Genomic DNA, 24,334 nt, shown 5'->3' on the forward strand with positions numbered 1-24,334 from the left:
ATACAGTCCACATAGAGCTTGCTTTGGATAAGGAAAAAGGAAAGGAAAATGCTTCTATGGTGATTCTTATATGAACAAATGCAATGGCGATTTAGCACGTTCCGTTATTGGGGATCCACTACTTAGTTTCATTAGTGCTGGCTCGGATCTCTGACTGTCCCCGGATTCGAGCTCAACCGTGGTTTACCATACGCCACTCGAGTTGTTGAGGATCCAACCTTTAAGGGGAAACATGATCCAATGGAGTACAAAATGACCAATTGCCCAATTCTATCTTGACTAGTGTCTTCTCAAGAAATCGTTGTCACACTCCTCCTACAGTAAATGTACTTGGAACAATACTACCTGCAGTATCAAGGGAGCTCTAACGGCAAAGCATGGCTGAAGAGGCGAACATCGATTTGAATACTGTCCCGGCCCTCCAGCCCCCTCCGGGACAGGTCAGCAATCTCGAGGACCCTTACTCTCTCCGACACTACATGTACACCACGGCTGGCCTGGGTCTGGGTCTGTCAACAGCCGCTGTTCTCCTGCGGGTCTTCATAAAAGCCCGAGTGATGCGACTCATGCAACTGGAGGAATACATTCTGATACTGTCTCAAATCGGATTCTACGTCTTCACAGGGTTGATGATACATGCAGTTCACCTGGGACAGGGAGTCCACCAGTGGAACGTATCCGTAGCCCATCTACAGAAGGTCATTGAGGTCTGTGAGCATCAAAGTGCTTTATGTTCTTTACATTTCTTACAAGCTTCACACTGACCGTTGATCGCTTGACTTGCAGCTGGCGAATATCATTGAAATCATATACTGCCCGGTCATCCTAGGTGCCAAGGTTGCGATGCTTTTGCAAATGAGGCGGCTGTTTGTGGTCAACAAAAGGGGGAAGCTGTACTGGTTGCATGAGATCCTTCTGTGGACAAACGTCCCATGCTATCTTGCCCTGATGGTGAGCTTTGCTTTTGCCTGCGTCCCCCGCGAGAAGCTCTGGAACCCTAAGCTGCCGGGACAATGCGTCTCATCCACTGGCATCCTCATTGCTTCCTCAACTCTGAATGTGCTTTCAGATTTAACCATGTTGTTGCTCCCTTTGGTGGTTATTATGCGGCTTCAGCTTCCTCCCAGGAGTAAAGTGATTCTGAGCGTCGTATTTGGGACAGGCATCTTGTATGATCCGCACGTCTTGTTCGGTTTAGTATTGACTGAGCTGACAAATGACCAGAGCCTGCGTATCGAGCACGTGCCGACTAGTGTATGGAGTCTACCTGACACGAACCGAAGATTTCACCTGGGGAATTGCCCCTATTGGGTTATGGGCGTGAGTGGCATCAGTTATTCCTTTACGTATACAAATAAATGTTCGCTAACCATAGAACCATCACCTCAGAATTGGCGAGATCTGTACTGTCATTCTCTCCGGCGCCATTCCAATGTTGCCAGGCTTTGTGAAATTCATTCGGGGCCAGGGAAGGTCCCAGTCTGGGCCATCTTTGCCCAGATCAGGTTCCAGATGGCCTAGCCAGAATATGTCGGGGTCAAAGGGACGGCCTCTCCCCAGCGAAGATGGTGGAAGGCAGGACAACTATTACCCTATGGATGCCAAGAGTGAGGCACATGTCAGTGCAGCAGCTCTGTTAGCTCCAGATAAGGACAGCATTCCTCTAGGGATCATGAAGACTGTCCATGTGCAGACGGACTATAGGAGGGCCTGAATAGCAAATGGAATTTCCCCCTCTGTGACTTAAGCCAAGGCCATTTACTTCACCGGATCAATAATCGGCTTGATACCAAATTTCTCACTCGTCCTCTGTTTGACAACATTTTGCTGTCCCTTTCTGAAAGTAACATCAGACTGATTACGAACGGCTGTAACTGGTGTAAGTCAAACGCTTCCAAGACTCATTTTATATATAAGAAACGAGGAAGGCCGCATCGCGCGGCTCACTAGTGCCTCCCTGACCTTGATGTTGAATGCGGTAATTGCATATCCACAGAATCCATTTGCAGAAGAGTCTTTAGTTATGAATCTCCCCCTTAAGGCTTCCAGTACTGACCGCCTAATCCAGGTGTATGATCCTGTAAGCATTATGAGATTGTAAGATCAGCTATAGAATGCTTGAGCTCTAGGATAATGCCTAATTCATTGACCCCAAAACAGAGTTTGGTAGAAAGACTTAGGCTCCACCAAGCATCATCTTGGCATGGATGTGTGTATAATATAAAAACTAAAAGTCAAAGCTGACAATAAATAGTTGGCACAATAAATGGCTAGCACTAGCTCCCTTGTAAATGAGAAAGAAGGATCAATATCAACTAGGCCTCGGCAGGGTCCGGTCTTTGGTCCAAACGTTTAGGTCAGGGACGGGGACCGCCGGGCTCGGGTCTTTTTCCATGTTAGCTGGAACCTGTCCACTATAGTTATTAAAAACTATATCAACTTGCCAGAGTTCAGATTATCACTCCCAAAAATATATAAAATAAATTTGTAGTGATGTTTACCATTATACTTTTTTTCACCAAGTCAATTTTGTTAAACTTCTCAATATCACTTTTTCGTATTAAAAATTGACATAGATAGCTAATATTCTTTCTTCACTTCTAAATGTAGAAATCACTCTCTTACACTACAAATTCTACGATGAGAAGAGTATTCTTGTCTTTACTGGGCGTGGACAGTGGATTTTCGACAGTGGCGTCTTTTCGCGGTCCATTTTCTAGTCCTCTCTACAGTCCTATACGGTCCTCGATCGTATAGACCTTAGTAAGCCATTAATCCCTCCGAGATACAGCTTCTGGGTCAAGAATTAGATCTTAATCTAGAAAAGGAGTCATCTGGCTAGCCTGGTGAGATTTTAAAAAGCGACCTATTGCATACCCTCTTCTTTCAGGGTTCTTGGCAGAACCCTGGGTCAGCGTCCTTTCATAGTTGGATACAATGGGGTGGGAACAGTTGTGGATGGATGCCTACGAGTGTCAGGGGTGGCTGATACGGCAGCCTATCGGTGATACAGTATCTAGCTTACCTACTAGTCCGGTGCTGAACGATGATTAGCAGAGAGTAGACTAGTATGCTCAGGCTATGGTGCCTTGCATGTTGAGGTACTATCTAGCCAAGTACAGTACTAAGTACAGAAGCCTGGTGGGGATCATCACCTGTATCTTTTCCATCCCAATTTCCCCCGAGTGAAAGAATCTTCCACTCGCTGCATTGCCTCTTCCATACATACCCAGACACTCGCCGCGCGACAAGGGGGCCAAGTCGCCACCGGAGCCTCTCGGGCTGACCGTATTAGGAAAGTTCCGAATTCGCCTAGCATCTATGAGAATAAAAGAGGCCATTGTTGGTTTTGAGAGTACATGAAACACGAAGTTTGACTTCTCAAATTCGGATTATTGACACCGATGTCATTTCGGCTCAGTTGTTGCTCAGTGGGGTGAGCAAAAGCCATTTAGGCTCGGCCTGGAAGCCTCTGATTCATCCCCGTGCCGATGAGACTTCTGTAAAGTGTCACTGACTTTCGTATCAATCGCTGCCATTGGATATTCAGCCGACTCGTCTTTCATCGGCGTCAAACTGCTTGCTCTGCTCATGTTTTGATTGCTTGACTTTAACCCCGCCTATCCTCCCCACCAGAGTTATGGATGCACAGATTTGCTCGACAAAAACTGACAAGAACTTGGCTGATTCCAAAGCTGCTTACTCCTAAAGGGTCATGCCAACAGCGTCTTCGAGCTGGCTCTTCAGGAAAAGTTGTGCCAAGAATGTCTAAGTTCAATGGTTATGGGCACGAATCGCCCGAGGCGTCGTCACATGGGGTAGATTATCCATGTCTAGACTGGCTGTGGGTTGGATATGGGTTGATCCACAGCATGTCTGATCCAACCCACGTGGATTTTGGGTAAACCACCAGGTATCTCACCCACCCCTTATATCCATAGGGGTTCAACTGTGGATACCATGGATATCTATACTATCTAGTCAGGTAACCATGTCCATGTGGGTTAGGCACGTTAATACTTTTTTTCACTAAGTCAATTTTATTAAACTTCTTAATATCACTATTTCATGTTAAAAATTAATATAGATCACTAAGATTCTTTCTTTACTTCTAAGATTTAGAGATCACTCTCTTATACTATAAATTCTATAATAAGAAGAGTATTCTTATCTTTACTAGGCGTGGACAGTAGATTTTTAATAGTGGTATCTTTTTATAGTCCTTTTTCTAGCCCTTTCTAGTCCTTAGTAGTCTCTCTACAGTCAGTCCTATATAGTCCTTAATTATATAGCTTAGTAAGCTATTAATCTCTCTATTACTTCTATCACTTATAGTTAGTGGAACAGCAGTGAAGAGTAAAGGAAGCCTGGTCACTGGTATTATGATAGCTATATGGCTGCTCATTGGATCAGCACCCACCCAGTCGATGTTTCAGTAAGTTTAGGCGTCCTCGTAAATATGCACGTCTGCCACATCCGGAGACACCGGCCATAACCGACGCTCTTGTTGATACGTCCAAGAAATGACACGTAGGCAAACAACCCCGCTTGCCAGTTGTCAACCATCGCTTACCTCGAACGAACTAATAGGAGACTGGAACACCCCGATATTTGGGAAGTATGAAAGCCAGTGCAGAGGCACTCAGCCGTGGAACATTCGCGGACAAAACATTATTATACTTGCATTTAGGCCTTGTTCCGTTGCAAGATCGAGTATTTCATTCGCTTCAACGGAAATCTGAAGTAATAGGAGGGTATATTGCTAACTCGTTTCATTAGACCCAACCCACTGTGAACAATGGCTACCCTCGCAACACTAGATGCCGTCGAATTCTTCGTTGCTGGGAAGAGAAACCTTCGTGTGTACTACCAATTTGACGACGACAATATCATCCGCGAGTCCTGCTTCGCCCAGGACTTTGGCTGGTTTGTTAACGGGAACGGAATTGTTGCAAAGAACGCCAAACGTAGCTCCCCTATCACCGTCACACGGTGGACTGTAAACGCAGGAACGACACTGGCGAGTCGTTTTCTATCCCCGTGAGCATCGCACTTGGTCTGACCAGCTCAGATGCGAGTCTACTATCTGGACCATGCATACAATATCTGCGAGGTAAGGTTTGGGTACCATCTGAATGAACCAGGTAAAATCATACTGACAAACAAAAAAGTGCCAGGGTAATAACCATCTAACAAGCCCATGGACTTCACAGGCTATTGGCAATGTGGCAGATACGGAGATCGGGCCTGGTTCTCAGCTTGCAATAGCTCGTCCTGACAAGGATGACGAGTTGCTAAGGTTGTTTTACCAGGGCAAAGATGCCACCCTGCGCGAGATAAGATATGACTCCAGCGAGCAGAACTGGTCGGTTCAAGACAATCCGATAATTTCGGGCGCTGTCACAGGCACCCGGCTATCTGCAGTGTCCGACAAAGCACGACAGGCGGTGCGCCTATATTATCAAGACAACGATTACAGGCTTCGCGAGGTATATTGCGACGAGGATTATAGATGGCATAACTGTAAGATTGCCCGTTTGATTAACTGCTTAACGTACGATATGGAGGCTAACATCAATGCATTGGGTAGCTACCATAATCCGAAAGAATCACACTCTCATACAGAATGCACCTATCTCTGCTGTGTGTTGGAGAGATAGCAAAGGCGAACTTCAGATTCGAATACTCACTGTGAGTTCGGCCAACAAAAATTTTATTTCACAGATATCATACAGGTTTCCGAACTGGCACGGTCCATCTGTGCTGGATGCGGCATACAGGACAAACTCAGGAATAGCATCATGCCGAAATACGGGAGCAAGCACGATTGCCGACAGCCCAATCTCCCTTTTTTATCAGATCGGTCTTAGAGCTATCGACCTAATGCCAATTCCAGCGAATGAGACGTCGCTTAGCAAGCAGATGGCTTCTGATATCCAGCGACCAATTGGGATTCCGGTATCGCACGGCGGGGACGCCGAACAAGGTGCGACTTTCATGGCTGTTTCCCTGGTCGAAAGCTGACCCGGAAATATAATCTAGAAGCGAAGATAAAGTCAGATTATCAACAACCTCCTCAGGACCCTTTCAGTGATAATGATGGGGAGAATATCGACTGGACCGAGTTTAAAGCTGTTGCCACAGACCGCCAATTGCCGGTGGCTGCCGTTGCGATCTCGCCAGATGGCAAGCTCCTTGCCACTGCGGAGCAGCCTCCCATATACGCTAGGATCTGGGATGTGCAAGAGGGTACTGAGCGCAAGAGAATCTCGCGCCCGGTGCTTCCCAGTTGGCCCTTGAATGGGATAGCTTTCACACGGGACACCGAGAAAGTCTGGGTTTCATGTACGAACGGCGCTGGTGGGTCCGGCATTTGGTGGTGGAAATGGCAGAGCGATGAGCCCGGTGGTGGTCACTCTACTGCCATGGCGTATTACGGAGTGACGATCTCGCCAGATGGTAAACTGCTCATAATCGGCAATAATCTCTGGAGGCTAGCCTCATCTCCCCCAGACTTTCCCGACTTTCTAGGAAATTTCTCAGATGATCAAGCTCTCGCATTTTCACGAGATAATAGTCTCGTTGCTGCGGCTTCAGGCAACACAATCAGGATCTGGGACGCTGCCAGATTGGTACCTGTGAAGACCCTCAATGGTCATTCGGCCCAAGTTACCAGTGCTGAGTTCTCGCCAGAAGGGGATTCGATTGTATCTGGCTCTTGGGATCATACTGTTAGGCTTTGGGACTTGGCCAAGGAGAGCGTGAGGAAAGTGTGGGACCATCAAGACAAGGTCGGTTGTGTCACAATCTCGCCAAACGGCAAGTGGGTGGCTTCCGGATCCAGAGGCGATGGGAAACTCAAACTCTGGAACGTTTCCCTCTCAAAGGAGTGTGCTGAGTTTCAGGGTTATGGGGGTTCTGGCCGCGATATCATTTTCGCGCCAGACAGCAATCTACTAGCAGCCGTGTGGAAGCAGCCTCAAGGGGTCAGGATATGGAGACTTGGTTCTTAGGGAATTCGTCGTCAACCATTGAACCACCCTCATAATGCTTATAGCAAAAATCTGTGCATTTTGTCTACAGTATTAGTGATTTGACCATTTAGCTTAGGTACATGGAAGACCCACAATTTGATCAGTCTTGGTGACAGCCTAAGGGATACGAAAATTTGACAATCTCCCTTGCTCTTGCTGTTGGCTGGCTGGTACGCAGTAATATTTTGGGGGGAACTTACAGCGTGTCACTGTCAGAGAATGGAATGTTGTCAGCCAATCGATTTACTGCGCCGCAGCTGGTGTTGTGACAGCGATAGAGGTACTCTAGGGTCTGGCCAAGGACAAACAAGCAAGAATAAGCACTAAACGAGGAAGTGTCAACTTTTCTGTGGATCCAAGACCGAAAAGAGCTTGCGGCATAGAAAGCTGCTTCCGATTGGTCTGATGGTCCCAGTACCACGGTTCACTCCGCAAAGCTACTGCAGGTTAGACTTTACCCTTCCGCGTCCAATAAACACAGTTTATTTTCTCCGTTTCTGTTGGTTTTCTTCCCCCTCCTTGTATTTGTATCAATACCTCTGGATGTCTACCTTATGAGTTAGCCTAGAAAGCTGTTGTGCTCTGAAAGGCCCTGGCAGTAATCCTCCTCTCATATTTTTAGTGCATGGAGGCAATTGTGGAAGGATGGCTAGAACAACGACGTAGTTGTGGCCCTGTGGGTAGGCCTCGGACTCACCCGCGGGCGACCCTAGCGGCCTATTGAAGAAAAAGGACACGTTACACTCGACATGACAAGTCCCACTTGGGATCTATATTATTGATCGGCGATACAGGCAATTCCAAGCAACTGGCCAAGCAAACTGTTATCAAGCATCATGCCCGCTGACTTGGCTGCAGGGGACGCTGCAGGGGACTCCACTGTCAAGAACACTACTTTCTGTTTCCTCGACTTGCCCTTTGAGTTACGCAGAATGATAATCCAATCTACAATCGATATCCATCGCCTTAAACACAGATCACCCAGTAGCCGCCGTGGTTGGGCGGTCGAGATTGGAGACAGACCAGTACGACTTCACCATCAGCGGCGCGGGTCTTCGATGCCAGTTCCTCACCCCACTTAGCCTGAGCTTGGTGAACAAGCAGGTGCGCCAGGAAGTGCTGTCTATCATCTTCCAAAATGCGACCGCATGCGTCCATGTCCAGATTCCAACATATGGCCCGTTCAGCGACGTCGCGGCCTCGGTGCCCCGAATCATTCACACCCTCGATACCTATCCTCAGCTGCTGGGACTGGCCCAAGACATTGTGATAATCATCGATGCGGAACAGCCCTACTCCCATGCCCTATTCCGAAAACTGGACAGCGGATTGTGGGCTCTGGTACGGAATGACACGTTGCGTCTTTTGACGACGATTTCACTTGCAGTCCCCGCTGTCGGTTTCCTTCACGCCGCTGGATGGGCTCACCGGACTGGTCCTTTTCATAGGGACAGGGATGCTGCCATCCATGCTCTGATTGACACCATTCTGCGAGGCGTTGAGAGCCACAAGCAGCTGAAAATCATCCTACATCTGGACAACTTGTATCTGCGGGATCTCAAGATCATGCTCAGATTACTTCAGATGCCAGCTAGCACCGTTACATTGGAGGAGTGGTGGCTCTACTGGTCGATATCCGACGAGCCTGAGAAGGCTAGAGATGACTATGAGGCTACTTATAAGCACTTTGTCCAAAAAGCCGCGGAAGAATCCGGACAAACTCGGCTCTTGACTGTCTGTCCATTATCAGATACGTTTGAAATCGATGAGACCGACGACGGCGATACCCGAGGCATCAAGTATATTCGAAAGAGGCGAAGGGTCTGGGTACCTCCACCCAGAGGCTAAGTCTGAAGCTTAGTTGCCGACAATGTATAACGGCCTTGAAAGTGCTCCTTTGAGTTGGAAATTGATGATGACTAGGTACTCTTTATTCGTCTTCTTTTCTTATTATCTAAAAGCTATGTTTAACTGAGCAACATAATTCTAGCATTCCTTTCATTGGCATCTCCGCTCTAGCACCACTGTGTGAATTGTTCATGTACTTTTTAATCAGCGCGCGCGTTGCACCGTCCCTTCAGCCTGGAATGCCAACTTCCCATACAGGGTACCGGTCCCTACTGGGTGCCTGGCAAAGGCTGGCCACCCATAAATCGCGGGAATCCTTGGTAGCCGAGCCAGAGCTCACCAGTTCCCGGCGGGCCACCGACAATCTCCTTCTTGCGACCCTTGAGCTCATCAACGTCCCAAGAGGCGAAGACGATCTTATTTTTGAGAAACTCTGCTTGGGGGGAGGCGATCCAGACAAGGAAATCGGCGGGAAGAGAGACTGCAAAAAAAGAAAGAACGGTCGTTAGCTGCTTGGATACAGAGACAGGACCAGTTATACTTACTGTCATCATAGGCATACGGCAATTTGATCGTCTCAGCCAGCTTGGCAGACATGGCCGTTTTGAGGAGTCCGGGATGCACATTGTGAAGACGGACTTGCGGGTTCTCGGCGGCAAAGGCCTCCAAGAGCTTGACGGCGGCCATCTTGCTGCTCACGTAGGCGCCCATGCCGGCGAAAGGGGGAAACAGGATGCCGGCCGTGGTTAGATTGACAAAGGTGACCGGCTTGTCCTCGTTGGCTGCGACTGTCTTGTTTGCCAGGACGACAGCCTGTGCCGTCACCAGCGTACCGACAACGGTAGTCTTGTAACCGTCCAGAAACGTAGCTGGATTGGCTTCCAGAAGGGGAACAACGGGGGCCAGGACGCCGGCACAGTGGACGAGGATGTCGATGCCGCCAAACTCGGCAGCCACTTTGTTCATGGCATTGCGTACGCCCGACGCCTCGCACAGCTCGGCCGTGTGAGTTTGGATCGGCACCTCTGCGTGGCTGGCGCGGACAATCGTGGCGGTTTCCGCCAGGGTGTCGGCGCGTCGACCGAGAAGGATAAGGGCTCGTGGACCCGACGCGGCAAAGGATGAGGCTGTGGCCCGGCCGATGCCCCCGGATGCGCCAGTGATCAGCACAACCTTGCCCGCAGTGGAGAGGCCGGGCTGAGTTGGATCGATGCTGGCATATGTGGCAGAGTGAGTGACCTTGGTGTACGAGGGCGGTGGCGCTGCCATTGTCTCTGGGGGCTCTATTTATCTCTGGGCGGTCTGTTGCCGTGCGTGTAGGGCGGGAGAGTGAACGTGTAGACGTAAAATGGGAATCACTTCAATGTGGATAGGTAGCAGCAAGCATGGAAGACAGCGCAAACAGTGTGAAAGTAGCGGCAAAGGCGAGTATGGCAGTCGAAGTTGTGGTTTGGGGTTGGGGGGACGCCAATATTAATATAATGCATTGTCAGTAAAATTCAGCCTGGTACTGACTGTACGACCATCAGTAGCTACCTAAGTTACTATGTACTAGCATGTACTCATGCACTTCTGCCTGTAACCAACATGCATGAGTGGGCGGAAGCACTGAGGGTGGGGCTTGTACTAGCACTAGCAGGTCAATAGCTAGGCAGCAGGCCGGAACCTCAATGCTACACTCGGAGTGGAACCGATAATAAACGAGCTATAGGTCTTAGCGGGGGTTTTCAATACAGGATCTCGGCCAGTCCCCGCATTAGACCGTCCGAAAAGTGAGATGGGGGATTTGCCAGCCTAAGGTCAGGTACCTATAGTAAGCACTAGCCCTATTTTATTACTGTATCTACAGAGTCCGAGGATGAAAATCGTGGCATTGGTGAGACTGGGAATCCCCGTTCCAACATGTTGCATCGAGGGACATGTTTCTTTCATATACATTCACAAAAAATTGCCTAGTGCGGAAAGAGAAGATATCATCACTTGGAATCAACAACAGGACAACGCCCCGGGCGCCATTTGACAAAACCCTATACTTAGCATAATCGGAACCTCCCCTCCCTTATAGGATACAAGCAGACTGAAATCAAGGAATCGCAGCCAGCGCCGCGACCACCGCCCCAACCAGAGGCAACCCTCCCCTCACAGCATTCAGCACCCCCCACCTCTCCAAAAGCGACCCAACTTCCGTCCTGGATGCCTCAATCTCATCCTTGGATCCCACCATCGCCTCCAGCGCCCGATTCGTCCCCATAATACACGCAAGCGTAAACGGAATGACCCCCCCGGTCAACAGCCCCGAAACAGCATACAACATACTACTATTCTGCCCCGCTACCAGCGACAATGCCGTTCCATCGCGGACAGACCAGGCCAGGTAGAAGAAGACTGCGGCGGTGGCGGCTGCAAGGGGCGGGTTCTGCATCTTGCCGGCATTGTAGATGTTGGCCCAGACTTTGGCGGCGGTGGACGGGGTGATTTGTTTTTCGTGCAGGGATCGGAGGAGGGCGGGGATGGTGATTAGGCTCAAGGAGAACATGTTGCCTGTTTCTGTCAGTCTTCGGCTACTTGTTTGTTGAGGGGGTGGGGGAAGGACCTGAGAGCCAGGCGGCGCCTGTCAAGCCTAGGACTTGACCTGCGCGGAATGCGGTTGGAAATTCGCTCATTGTGATAGTTACAGTTGTAGGTTTTCAGTATAGAGATATAATGGAATTTGTGGCAAGTGGGTTGATGGAGCGGTCTTATAAGTAAGACCGGGTTATGACGACACATACGGATTTGACTTTGGATAGGTCATGGGACCGGGGCATTTGGAACCACTAACTCAGTTGATGATACAAGGCTCCTGCAATAGTAAGATCATGCCATTCTTTATCTAGGGTACTTTCGGATTCAGCAACTGTCGGCTTTTGCGGGCTTCGGAGTCCGAGTGTGGATCCAAACAATAAGCACACGGGTACATCTTAGGTAGAAATAGAAGTGATCTAGCGATATAAAGTCTAGCAGATTTAGCTACTAGAGACTAGTAAGTTATCGGATAGGGCGGGAGGCTTCAGCTTCCGTATTTTCTCCCTGTTGCTGTCTGAGAGCAAATTCGAGGCTTTTCCTGATCATCCGTGATTCTTGTGAGCAGCTTGATAACATTCGCTCTGAAAGGAGGCTTCTGGGTCTTCATAATACGTCAACTCCCTCTCACAATGCCTGAAGGCTAGGCGTGGCATTGAAACCCGAATGTAACAGGCCAGGCACGCTGAGGCCTAGAAGAAAGTAAGTCCTAGGCCCCATTTCGAACGATATCCAGGCGTGTTGAAGAAGTGAAAGAAGACCATATGTCCAATAGATGAAACACAGATGTTGGTCAAGCTCAGGGTATCAATCATACCCTTAGCCAAGCTTATGTTCATCAGAGGGCCTGTTAGCATCGGTGCAACGTCAAGAGCCCGAATTATCACAGACGGGGATGTGGAAGACGGGCGGAATAGCTGCGTTTTTCTGAGGCTTCCCTTTGGCCTTCTTTCCCCCTGTGACCTGTTTCCAAAAGAAGGCTAGGAGCCTCCATCCGTGCAGTATGTCGTACGGGTCCCTCCATCTCTGACCTGGTCCAGGATTAGAATCACCGAAAGGACCAGGTTGTGGATCGAATACAATGTGTAACAGTGTACTAGCAGTGTCGATGTCTATCTGCGCTCGACGCCATTGCAATCTGCCTCGTTGAAAATCATGTCATATATACGGGCGTTGATATGGCTCTCTACTCTCAAAGCCTGGGAGGCTGTAGTAGACCTTATTCCCGGCCGGATAGTAGAGATTTTTCCGGGAGTCTTCGTCTGCTGCTGTCTGGGACTGCTGCCTTTGCGAAGTAGAATGCAGTATATTCTGCATCAGGAACCTGATCGTATCCTTGATGATATTGTTACGGTACTGTAGATACGAAAAAAGGAAAAACAGAAGAGAGGAGTCATAAGTCATAAATCATAAGGTGAAGGCAGTCGCGATAAGTCAGCACTGTTTGCATCGTTTAGATTGCCTCCTGCAACAGTTATCTCCGAGTAGATAATTTTCGAGTTGGGGTCCGAACGAGAGAATTTAACGATAAAACGGAAGACATGCAAAACGAGGGAAAGGAAACATCAAGCCAGCAAGATACAGTCCGTAAGCTCAGTCGGCGGTAGACCGCTGTGAAGTTGGTGTCTCGTACGGGAGGGATGGTGTCTGTGAGCGCGGAAGTTTCGACTCTCTCCCACTTTCCCGTGTCGGCGATGGCCTTTAATGAATTTGCTCGAGTATCACAATGTCCCAAGCCAGCTGAGCTGGGGTTGGGGGGATGGCTTGGATTCAGGCATATCGTTTCTAGGAAAGCGAGTTTCAATGTTGGAAAGTTAGTACTTGGACTCTATTGTAGAAACGTATGGTGTGTTGCTAGAATTGCGAGCGTATGGAGGAAGAACCAAGGCCAGCGAAATGTCCGAGCCATATTGACAGTGGTATCCAGTGAATTGCGGTTCAACGTCGTCATACCGCATAGGAGATCCTTGAGTGAAGTCTCTCTTAACTCTTGGTGAGAAATTGACCGGTCAAGTAAGTATGGACCGCTTCCTGAGCGTCTTTATGAGCTGCTCATTACCCTTTGTGGCGGGGTAACGTGTGCGCTCTTGGGTATAGCTTTGATAAACCCGGTCGAGGTTCAATTTCCTTGTTTTATGACTGCAACACAGAGAGGTCTTCATTTTGATCGTCAAGATCGGGAGACCAGCCACTCGCATCCATGATCAATGCATATTCATGTAGGTGGTCCATGACGTTGTTAATCTTCGTTCTGATCATCACATTGAGACACCAGCCGATTGCATCCATGATTAACGCATATTCATGGAGGTGGTCATCGCTGTGCTCCACTCTTGCTATAGACAGTTAGAATCCACTCTAGCCCAACTTAGAGAATACTTGCCTCATTCAGAGCGAGCGCTTCACTGGCTTTAGGCCCAGTGTCCTGAGCGGGGAAACTCTTCTCAGGGGTCTCCATCATGATCTTAGATTCCCATAAGCAATTACTTCAAGCAATAGTAAACAATACTAGATGGACCCCGGCCACCGCAGGTACTTGGTGGCGGCGATATACTGGAAGGTGTGGAAGTCTGAAAACCCTTCTTGTCCCCTGTAGGCTGTATGCATCTCCTGGGGGCGCGTTATGTACCCATTCATAGGGTCAAACACCCAGTTCAAACTGGCATTCCAAATGCCATTTATATGGCCCTCGGTGGTCCTGCGGCCCTTTTCGGAGTTCGTCAGGGAGCGCCGCAAGGCAGGCTTTTAATTAAAGCCGCCTATACGTGATAACACATGTTGCAAACTGATTTCCCTTTCTCCTCCTCAGTAGGGGGCTCTGACCGGCCATGCGCGTCGTCTGACAAAGGAGAGGCAGGTTCGGATGTGGTAGTAGAGGGAATCCGGGGCAGTTGTACTCTCCGTACGAATTGGATTCTAACTCGTAGAACTCGGGGAGGTAGGGAACACCCTTAAATGTGTTCCACTGCCGGTCATCTAGCCTTCCAGAACTCTTGGTATGCGAACAGAAGCTCTGCAACCTGATCTGATTAGAAATTCAGGTAATCACCAGCGTAGTCCGTGGCTTTCAAAGCACATATGCGGCGATGTTTCCCTGGTTGATGACCTTTTGATTTTCCCTTGACTCATCGCCCATGAAATCTCTCTGGAATGTAGAGAGAAACCTGCTCCTGATATCAGCATAACAAAGAGAGAACCTCATGTCTGTCTATTACGCTAGCTGATTGAATGCGTTATGGAGTTCGCTGAACAGTCCCTTGTCTCCTTGTGCTTGTCGTTGAGCTGTCTCTCCAACCCTTTGAGCTTGGTCTCTAGTGCAGGTATTCTTGCGTGTTCCCTGACTATTCCAAGACCTTCGTCGTTGCCGGTATACATGTTATCGTACTGTTTGTCGATCCCTATATGCCTGTAGTCAAACTTTCAGAGCATTCCAATCAGGATGCCATAGTCCAGCTGTACAGTCATGTCGCCGGCCGTCTGGCATTTATAGTTAGGAGTGATGAATAGTAAAAACGGTAGTTAAGTCGGCCTACGCGTCATGATCGGACGAGGCACAGAGACACCGAGGATATTCCTTATGAAATCATCATGCAACTTTCTTTAGTGTTGAGAAACCAGAACGGGCGGGCTGGGGGGGCAGTCGCTAAGATGGCGACGCCCGCAGGAGTCACATAGGGGCCAGGCTCCAGCAATCCCCTTTGTGGAAGTTTCCACACTCCCCGCATCTTCGCCGCTCTATATCTATATTAGCATCACCACTAGATACTTCTCATGAAGGTTGAATCGATATACTAACTCTTAGAAGCGGGGGCAGGGGCCAGAGCAGGCGCGGTGGGGGTAATTCCGTCGTCGCGCTGAGAGTTGCCATGGCGGGAGGGCAGCTCTTCTCTGCATTATATAGAATTGCTAATGGCATTTCTTGTACAGCCCATGATCGAGATTTCTATTTGGAAGGTATCAACGAAAGATCTTGTCGCTGATCCTTATTTGATAGACCGTTCATCCCGCCACAAAGCTGATTGGATCTGCTGCGTGAGGTGACCTGCGTCATCGCTTCTTGGAAGTCCATGTCACGGTAAGGGTAAGTCCTCAGAACTGCAATTTGTCTGCAAGCATATCCAGAGGATCGTCAGGGTAATGTTCCGGAGTCCGTCGGAGCGAAGTGGACAGGTCATTGGAACTGGCGCATAGTTGTCATCAATCGAAGCCACAATGTGCTCGTCACAGCGTTGGAGTTCCTCCTGAAAGGTTAGCTGGGAACAAGGAATGGAATGGCCCAGCTTACCGATTCCAGAGCTGTCCAGCTCTTTTCAAGATGCTTTCATACAGGTTCTTGCTTCAACAAATGGTCTCCATACATGAGGGCAGTCGCCGAGGAAGAATTTCCCTGTCCTTGACCTCGAAGTCAATACCGAACTGTAAGTCCGTCGGTATAAACACGGTTCCCGACTCGATGTGACGGATTGGCCATAGAGGGATGCCATTGCCGCGGAAGCACGCGCAATGAAGACCACGATTGGTTCCATGTCTTCGTTTTTGGAAGAAAGAAACCTGGGAATCAATACGATTTCTTTAAAGCGACACTGTAAGTATCTAGCAAAGAAAGCAAACGTCCTCCACAATTGTGCTCTTGAGGAGAGGAAACGAAAGTGAGAGACTTCCTCAGAAGTGTGAGCTCGGTGCTCCGGGGCCCAGAGGGAGGGGAGGGGCCCCCTTCAGAATTTGTGGTCTTGCTTGTACACAATCTCTTCAGGATGGTTTAAATGTGGAATAGTATCAGAAACATGTTTGATGAATTCATCTCCATGGGAAATGCAGTTGTATTATAGAGCCACTCTGGCGTCCCAGCAACTGTCTCGGCTGAAGATGACATTTTGATTTGGATAATGAAGCAAGGTTGGGGGCAATGGCAGGTTTATATCCTTATACCAACAATGACAAGAAGCTGTGTCTGGTGAATGTCAGCAGCTCATTAAAGCAGGATAGTCAAAGAAGTGAATAGTCATAAAGCCCATCTGCCAATCATAAGTCAATGTCGTCATCTGTAGGGCTCGATCACATTTCTGCGTTGGGGATTAGGATGGAAGTTATTCACTAAGGATATGATCATCATGTTAAAGCTAAGTAAAGTGAATGAAGTTGGTTGACTGATATCAATCCATCAACAGCAAATCCTCTCCAGCCATTCAGCTATAAACCTGATGCCTTAGGCAGGAAACATCCATGGATAACAAACAGAGCAAACAAATGATAAGATAAGCGATAAGGATAAGACGATAAGGCGATATGGACGACACTCCGGAAGCAACACTTCGTCATCGATTCATCCCTTGCTCACTACAGAAAATCAACATGGTGAGTTCTATATGGCCCTCTCAATTGTATTTAAAGCTGACCAGAGTAGCGCAGTACTTGTCTATCCACCTGCCTCAAGGGGCGATTTTGGTCACTTCCTTCCAGAAGGACAACTCAACAAATTGGAGTACCATTTAAGAAACCCAGTGGTCAGCCTAGACAATGGCCTGCTTTCACACAGCTACGCACCGCTACGGTAGCTGCTACTCAGAACGGTCCAAATCCCAGTGGATCCTCCACACCCACAGTGCGGGTACAAGGGCCGGGCAGCGAGGACCAGGACAGCCACAAAGCCAACCTCATCTCACAGCTCAAGAGCATCCCCCAGGACACCAGCTTTCTGCGGATTGAGGAGAGCACTCCCTCGGACAAGGAATGGTCAATCCTCAGCGAGCACTTTACCAACATCCGCGACCTGGAAATGGACAGCGGGTATGACGAGGGCCTCAACGATAAAGAGATGCCCCTGCACTGGCCCCTCGAACGGCTCGAGATCAGCTCCGCCGCGGGCCAGGTCATCCAAACACCCTTCATACTCCAAGGCCGCGTAAAACATCTCGCTCTGATCTTTACCTCTGGTCTCCGATTCGAGGGTCCCACGAACGCAGAACTGCAGCGCACGAATCGCGAAGCCATTGATCGCGGCGAGGCAACGCCGAGATACATCACGCTAGATGAGGGGACACCGGCGAAGCGAACAATCGAGGTGACGTATATCCCTGAGCTGGTGGCGCAGTGGATGACGGACAAGTACTCCAAGCCCAGCCCGCAGGTGGAGTCGGCGAACCTGCCTCCCGCGCAGATCACCACGGACACGCTGGAGATTGTGGAGAACGACGCGCTGGATGCGTTCTGCCGGATGGCGGTGGCGCTGCCTCATGTGGTTGATAATCTCAAGGCGCTGACGCTGCGCTCGACGCACGGGCTGGATTTCCACTATGCGAAAGAGAGTATGTTTGTGACTGTTCTCCCGCATCTGCTGAACTTGCAGACGCTGCGTTTGAGCGTGGGCGATATTTTCGAGGACAAGGAGTATCTGCCAAATCTGTATACAAAGTTGCCGCCGAATTTGTCGGCCCTCTACTTTCGGGGTCCTGCATCCCTGTGTCAGTCGAAGAAGTGGGAGAAGTGGATTGAGTCTTTCGCCTCGAAGGATTATCTCCCCGAGCTGAAGAGGCTGGGATTTGTCCTCGACTTGCATTACGAGGGTGACAAGGATGGGAAGAAAGAGGTCCAGGCGCCAGAAGCGGTTCTGCGTGAAGCCCGAGCTGCTTGCGACCGACTGTATGCCGTTGCAAAGGACCGTGGCATCACGATTGAGCCTATGCATGATGAGTGGGCCGACGAGTTTGAACATCTCCGACAAGTGGATGATCGCTGGGGTGCCTTGTGAGCCTTGCTGATTACTTATTTGCGTGGAATACTTCGTTTATTCGTGGTATAAGGAATATCTATATGGATTTCAAGGGGGAAAAATAAAAGCCATCTATATCCACTCTTTGATGTTTCAAACAACCTCTGGCCGCGGCAAAAAAGGTCCAACCGCACATCATAAGGGGCCTTGGCCCACCATATATTAATATGTATCTCAAAATCGACTCCTGCTCACCAACTATCACTCACCAGTACGGTACCTCTTGTAGAGGATTCCTGTAATGTCCTGACCGGTTCCCCAAAGGTCCCTGCGGCTGAAATGTCGGTGATACTCAGCTCCATGTCGAGGAGTCTTCGGAGTACGCCAATACTCTCCATCATCATAAGAGAGTCAATCCCCAAGTCAGCAATCTGCGCCAGACTTGATTCCTCGATTTTGGTAAGCGGTCCATTTTAGGACATTTTCACGATAGGTACACGCTCATGCACAGCTGTATTATGGTCCAGAGTGCCCTCTAGTAGAGAAAGCTTGGTATTTATGCCTCGTTGGAAGCTATAGATAGCTGTCCTGCGCTTCTGGGCTTTCTTGTGCCGTGATCAAAGTCCCTCTCCATTGAATAAGAAGCAGCGCGAGAAACATCGAGTTCATTTGGAGGATTTGCTCATGGCCTCTTCCTTTCCTGGCTGGCATCACATATCTTCATGTGAGATCTCTTAGATAATCTTCATGAAGCAAAATCAACCAATACCTGAGAGAATCATCAACCTTCATCTCTTATGTTAACAGTTGATACTGATACATTTGCCCTGAATCTGATCCATTTCCCAAATTTAGCATCATCTTCCCGAATCACCCGTTTGACTTGGCAGTGGGCTCGTACTCGTTTACCCGCTTTTTCGATTGGGCCGTGATGAATCTCGCATCGACTCGCGTCGAACTCCAAGACAACTTGCTAAAAGATGCCAAAAATAATTAAGCTTGATTCATCAAAGACGAATTATCCTTGAGCATAATCAGGCAGAAGGATTAGAGGATCGGATCTCTCCCTTCAACTGCCAAGTTTGGCTCCGCTCGTACTCGTAGCAGCCTAGCAGCAGAATTTAAGTCGTAACTAGTGAGTTAGTCTGGAATTGGATCCTTGTCTAGACTCTAGAGCAACAGCTTAGATACGAATACGACTCGTTCCACATAGGGAATGTGTTGCGTTGTACTGTGTTACTCGGTTCATGTATAAATTGGCCGTAAGCACTTGGTCTTACTGTAGGTAGGCTTAGCAGCTCAGCAGCTCAGCAGCCTACTCATCAACCAACTAATAGATATAGATATTAATCTCTCACGCCGTCATCACTGCGCTTACAGTCAGTCGACCTTGGAGTGGACTACGGACTACAAATATGGACTCCCTCTCCCCCGACCGCAGCGGCAGCGACACAGACAGCACAACCAGGTAGGTAGTCAAGTCAACAATCCTACAACTACCTTACTCCCAGAAATAAAATCCACTGACAATACAACAGCATCCCCCCGCCCCAGAACCACCCCAAACACCAACACCCGAAAGGACAATCAGTCTTTCCCCTCGCGCACCCACCCCCAAAACCCACCCAACGCCTGCGCCTCACCCCCAAACTCCTCCTCCAAATCCAACACCTCTCCCCGAAATCCACCCGGCCCCTCCCCGTCCTCGAAGTCTGGCAGCCCTCGCGCTTCGCTGCCCGGCCGTGCGCGACTCTCCCCAAGCTCCACGCGGGAGATATGTACATCACCCAGAGCGAGGCCTACACCTCGTTAGCTGGTGACTTAGCCTCGGACTCGGATGCCAGCCACGAAGCGGTAGCCGTCGTCGGGGTGATCTACCACGCACCCGTACAGAAACCATCGAAAACAGAGGGGCCGGAGCCGGTGCAGGCGGAGGTGCATTTCCCGCTCGGGGCCGGCAGGTGGACCGCGAGCGCAACGACTGGTGGTGGGTATCGCTTTCAGGGACGGGACGGGGATGGGGAGTATGTGCTAGAGTGGATGAGGCGGGGGACTGGCAAGGGGGAGGGGAAACGGAGTACGTCGTTTTCTTCGTCGTCGACGGATCCGGCGCCGGGGGGTGACAGTGGAAGATTCGTGCTGGGGATTGCAGACCCAAAGACGCGGCGGGGGGCGCGGGTGGCATCGCTTACGAAAAGGGGGTTTGAGGTTGGGTGTTGGGCGCGGCTGCCGCTTGAGGGGCTTCGGGAGTGTGTGGGATTGGGGCTGGACTCGTCTAATGATGAGTCTGACGTGTGGGAGGGGCAGTTCAGGACGGCTGTTTATACGATGGTTCTGACGATGGGGGTTTGGGTTGCGGCGCAGGAGGGGTGGCTGAGTTGAGGTTAGAGAAGCAGTGCCAATCAACGATTATGACGGTCCTATTGGTAAAGATGCGATTTTCCAGTCTAATGCGTTACTTCGCTCCATAGATGGTGATGCCTTCCACGAGGGCTTTGATCTGCAAGGCCAACAGCCGAGAATAGTACCGGCAGAGCGCAAGGTTCCCGCCCATAAACCAGAATCCTGGATGACCGCTCTGGCGCCAGATCGTGCGCGTCTCGCCTTCCTCGTTGAATCCCCAGACGCTCTCGACGCGATCGGCGACCTCGTCGCCGAAGATGGCCCGCGCTTGCGTCTTCATGTTCTGGTACCCGGTCGCGAAGACGATCTCGTCCGCCTCCAGCTGCGTGCCGTCCGCGAATTGAAGTCCGTGAGGGAGGACCTCGGTGATCTCCTGCCCCTGTTTGACCTTGACCTTGCCGTCCGCGATGAGCTGGCTGCCGCCCACATCGATGTAGTACCCGCCGCCCCGCGATAGGTACTTCATGAGGAGACCAGCGTTATCCGCGCCCATGTCGACCTTGAAACCGGCCTTGTCCAATGCTTGGAGGATCGCGGCATCGCGTTGATTCTGAGCGGCAGTCAACTTGATCTGCTGCGCCTTGAACAGCTCGCTCGGAATGCTCCACAGATACAGGTCCGAGTCTTCGGTCGGGGGGGCGCCTTCCTCGTAGAGACCCTTGAGCCCGATCTCGACGATCGACTCGGATGAAATAACACACGTTGTGCTTCGTTGGACCATGGTGACGTCGTATCCCTTTTCGTAAAAGTCCTGCGCAATGTCATGGCCAGAGTTACCTGATCCGACGACCACCGCTTTCTTGCCTTTGGAAGCGGGATTTGCTTCAGCAAACTCGGAGCTGTGGCAGATCCGATCGCCCTTGAAAGATTCCATCCCCTTGAATCGCGGTAGACTCTTTTCTCCGGAATGACCGGTAGCTTGGATGACGTGCTGTGGATGAAGTGTGCGGCTCTCGACCGAACCGTCGTCTCGTCGTCTTTCAAGAACAACCGTCCACTGCTTTTTCTCATCACTCCACGAGGGTGATCTGAGCTTGGTCCGCGTCCACACATTGAGCTCAAGAAGCTTGGCGTACGCTTCGAAGAACTCGGCTAGCTTGTCCTTCGGCGTGAATACCGGCCAACTCGGAGGGAAGGGCAAGTACGGCATATGATCGAACCACACGGGGTCATGCAGCACGAGCTGGTGATATCTGCGCCGCCAATTGTCTCCAATGCGGTCCTCCTCGTCAATGACCAATGTGTCGATATTGAGCATCTTGAGACGAGCGGCGACTGAGAGTCCAGATTGACCAGCACCTGTCAAGTCAGTATAAACGTCTCGCAAGTCTAGAGATGGTGAAATACCAATGACCAGGACAACCGGGTTCTTTTCCTCAAATTCAAAGTCGGAGGTCCGTCTATCCTGCCAGTTTCTTCTGCCTGCCTGCGCTCCGTGCTGCACGCCCCGCGGTCGACGGGTGTTCACAGCCTCCTCATGCCCCTTGAGCTCCTGGAGGGTCGTGAAGACTGTGAAGATTTTCCAGACCCCGTCCTTCTCCGCCATGCGGACCACACCCCTTCCATGCCCTACATCGTTTGCAAAAGTAGTGAAGAATTCCACGCCAGTGACCTCACCAAAGGCATCAATTGGACCGACATGGGGCGCACGGAAGGGCGATGACTGGTCAATATCGATCTGGGCCAGCCGTGCGGAATGCTCGAGGAACCTGGCGATGTTCTCTCTGCCTTTGATGGTTCGGTAATCCCACGACAGACCTAAGTGGTCCCGCCAGTAGCCGTCCTCAAGAAATAGATCTGCGACTGCCTTGTAGTTTTTCTGGTTTAGAGCATTATTCAAACGATCAATAACCTCTGAAGCGACCTTGGCCGCATCAATAGAGGTGGACGATGCAGTTTGGGGAAACTTTCCCACAGGGACATTGAAAGAGCCCGGTTCAATTCGATCCTTGGAGGGGTGATCCGTAATTGGGACAGTCATTTTGTCAGTGTCAGATAGAAGAAAAATTGAACAAGAGACAAAGAATATCGACTCGAGCAATTGCTTCTTAAGGACCTTAAGATTGACAGTTGAGTAATCAGAAATTGCGGGGTAACGTCAGGCCCCAAAATGGAAAAAGCACCCCCTCAGCGCTCGTCTGGACAATATCGACAGCAATACCTCTTGAAAAAAAAAAAAAAGGATGAAATGGCTGATGACACGTATTTGTATCACTGCAGCCCTTAGCCCGTTCAATTGACAGGGAAGCTGGTCCTGGCGTGCTATACAGTGGAGATCATTGCATGAGATACATGCATGTGCCGAATTTGGTCCCGCAATTCAATCCAAGTGCTCATCCAATTGGTCATGCTGTATGCATTTGACATGTACGGACAGCAATTGCAGCCCTGTCACAGCTAGATGAGTAGAATCAGCGCTCATATGATGATATGACCAGTGCGGGGCTATGTGCAGGGGCAAGGCACCTGTATGCATTGTGCAGCGTACGGAGTAGTCCTGGCGGTTGTGCTGCAGTGCATGTCGACTAGCCAGAAGACACTCGGACGATCTTGAGCGAGGACCGCTGTCCCACTTCCACCCGCTTTGAAGTGGATCGATGCGAGAACAGCAAAAAGGAGACAACCCCCCCAAAAAAAAAGGCAAAAAATTGCTCACAAGCGGATTTGAACCGCTGACCTCATGATTACTAGTCATGCGCTCTACCAACTGAGCTATGCGAGCTGGTAGATATTATAGGGCACCATACATAATAAAAACCTATGAGCCTAAAATTTATTTTGAGACCTCAACCTGAATTGGCAGGTTTGCTCTTACAAATTGTCTTCAGTTCTTATATGCCAGGAGCAAAGGTTTTTAGACCGTGGAATTGTTATAAATGCGTAGAATCTGACCTACTTAGTCCAATTCCTGTGTTTCAATCTAAGGTCTGTTTAATATCTCCGTGCTCACAACAAAGAGCAATATATATCTATGATCTAGCCATTGCTAAGAAGAGCAAATACATTATCTGATACTCGTCGCCACGGGCCTGACCCATAACTGACTAGTCATATGCCTCTAGGCTTGTCGCATATAAGCATCATGCATTTTCGTAGTGCATTTAAATATGACGCATTGAGATATGATGTGCTAAATTTCTGGTTCCAGTCTGTTTCTGTCTCAGCCCTGCGCCTTGTCTCAACTCTCAATTGATGGCTCCGTTGAGCCCTACGCCCTATCCAGCGTAAAGCTATCATCCCCACCGCAAACCTCGTTTCTACGTTCTCCTTGTCCCTGCAATCATTAACTCTACCGCACTGACCGCTGTCTACCTTTAGCAAGACGGGGCTCAAATCGAGGCCGGGGCACGCAGTCTCTATTTCATGGTTGACAGAAGCATCCCGCCCAAGGCACAGGGCCAACGCACGCGGTGCAGCGACCCGGCTCGCTTCTTTGCTATACTGGCTCTGGAGGAGCTGGGCCTGGCTTATGCGAAGTGATATTTTTGACTTCCTAGTAGCTGATTGTCCATGACGTGTATGTGTCCTATTAATTCGTACACGGTGACGCTGTGCTTCGATTATTGGCTTCTGCCCATTCCTCTTGCATGAGCATCCGGATATTTTCAAAGTGTCCCGTACTGAATCACTGCTTGGATTAAGAATGACCTTGACCATGACCATATTGAAACTAGTTGAACGAGTGTTACATTATACGCAATCAATCAAAGCCATCGCGAGCAATTTCCACAACTGGCCTCTGCAATTTTGCCTTGGATATGTTGAATATCCGTTGAGC

At 49.8% G+C, this 24,334-nt stretch overlaps 8 protein-coding genes and 1 non-coding gene across 9 annotated transcripts; 5 read left to right on the forward strand and 4 right to left on the reverse strand.

Moving 5' to 3' along the window:
* Positions 1–377: 377 nt before the first annotated feature.
* Positions 378–1,714, forward strand: Aspvir_007504 (uncharacterized protein; the record flags this gene model as incomplete). The annotated part of the gene is made up of 4 exons (XM_043270686.1): positions 378–707; positions 787–1,169; positions 1,225–1,320; positions 1,390–1,714. The coding sequence occupies 4 exons, from the start codon at positions 378–380 to the stop codon at positions 1,712–1,714; spliced, it is 1,134 nt and encodes a 377-aa protein (XP_043126621.1).
* Positions 1,715–4,798: 3,084 nt separating this feature from the next.
* On the forward strand, positions 4,799–7,013 carry Aspvir_007505 (uncharacterized protein; the record flags this gene model as incomplete). Its single annotated transcript, XM_043270687.1, has 5 exons — positions 4,799–4,999; positions 5,072–5,113; positions 5,178–5,523; positions 5,897–5,986; positions 6,043–7,013. 5 exons carry the CDS (start codon positions 4,799–4,801, stop codon positions 7,011–7,013), a joined length of 1,650 nt encoding a protein of 549 aa, XP_043126622.1.
* Positions 7,014–7,870: 857 nt separating this feature from the next.
* On the forward strand, positions 7,871–8,882 carry Aspvir_007506 (uncharacterized protein; the record flags this gene model as incomplete). The annotated part of the gene is made up of 2 exons (XM_043270688.1): positions 7,871–7,934; positions 8,011–8,882. The coding sequence occupies 2 exons, from the start codon at positions 7,871–7,873 to the stop codon at positions 8,880–8,882; spliced, it is 936 nt and encodes a 311-aa protein (XP_043126623.1).
* Positions 8,883–9,151: 269 nt separating this feature from the next.
* Aspvir_007507 (SDR family NAD(P)-dependent oxidoreductase) lies at positions 9,152–10,151 on the reverse strand (the record flags this gene model as incomplete). The annotated part of the gene is made up of 2 exons (XM_043270689.1): positions 9,152–9,363; positions 9,428–10,151. 2 exons carry the CDS (start codon positions 10,149–10,151, stop codon positions 9,152–9,154), a joined length of 936 nt encoding a protein of 311 aa, XP_043126624.1.
* An 814-nt stretch (positions 10,152–10,965) lies between these two features.
* Aspvir_007508 (DUF1772 domain-containing protein) lies at positions 10,966–11,545 on the reverse strand (the record flags this gene model as incomplete). Its single annotated transcript, XM_043270690.1, has 2 exons — positions 10,966–11,423; positions 11,476–11,545. 2 exons carry the CDS (start codon positions 11,543–11,545, stop codon positions 10,966–10,968), a joined length of 528 nt encoding a protein of 175 aa, XP_043126625.1.
* A 5,251-nt stretch (positions 11,546–16,796) lies between these two features.
* Aspvir_007509 (uncharacterized protein) lies at positions 16,797–18,192 on the forward strand (the record flags this gene model as incomplete). The annotated part of the gene is made up of 2 exons (XM_043270691.1): positions 16,797–16,799; positions 16,849–18,192. The coding sequence occupies 2 exons, from the start codon at positions 16,797–16,799 to the stop codon at positions 18,190–18,192; spliced, it is 1,347 nt and encodes a 448-aa protein (XP_043126626.1).
* A 1,376-nt stretch (positions 18,193–19,568) lies between these two features.
* Aspvir_007510 (uncharacterized protein) lies at positions 19,569–20,535 on the forward strand (the record flags this gene model as incomplete). The annotated part of the gene is made up of 2 exons (XM_043270692.1): positions 19,569–19,621; positions 19,692–20,535. The coding sequence occupies 2 exons, from the start codon at positions 19,569–19,571 to the stop codon at positions 20,533–20,535; spliced, it is 897 nt and encodes a 298-aa protein (XP_043126627.1).
* A 73-nt stretch (positions 20,536–20,608) lies between these two features.
* Positions 20,609–22,537, reverse strand: Aspvir_007511 (uncharacterized protein; the record flags this gene model as incomplete). Its single annotated transcript, XM_043270693.1, has 2 exons — positions 20,609–21,855; positions 21,904–22,537. The coding sequence occupies 2 exons, from the start codon at positions 22,535–22,537 to the stop codon at positions 20,609–20,611; spliced, it is 1,881 nt and encodes a 626-aa protein (XP_043126628.1).
* Positions 22,538–23,205: 668 nt separating this feature from the next.
* On the reverse strand, positions 23,206–23,278 carry Aspvir_007512. Its single transcript has one exon. It is a non-coding gene; the product is annotated as a tRNA-Thr (tRNA).
* Between the last annotated feature and the right edge of the window lie 1,056 nt (positions 23,279–24,334).

Source organism: Aspergillus viridinutans (genome assembly GCF_018404265.1).
Source record: "Aspergillus viridinutans IFM 47045 DNA, scaffold_5, whole genome shotgun sequence".
Lineage (NCBI taxonomy): Eukaryota > Fungi > Ascomycota > Eurotiomycetes > Eurotiales > Aspergillaceae > Aspergillus > Aspergillus viridinutans.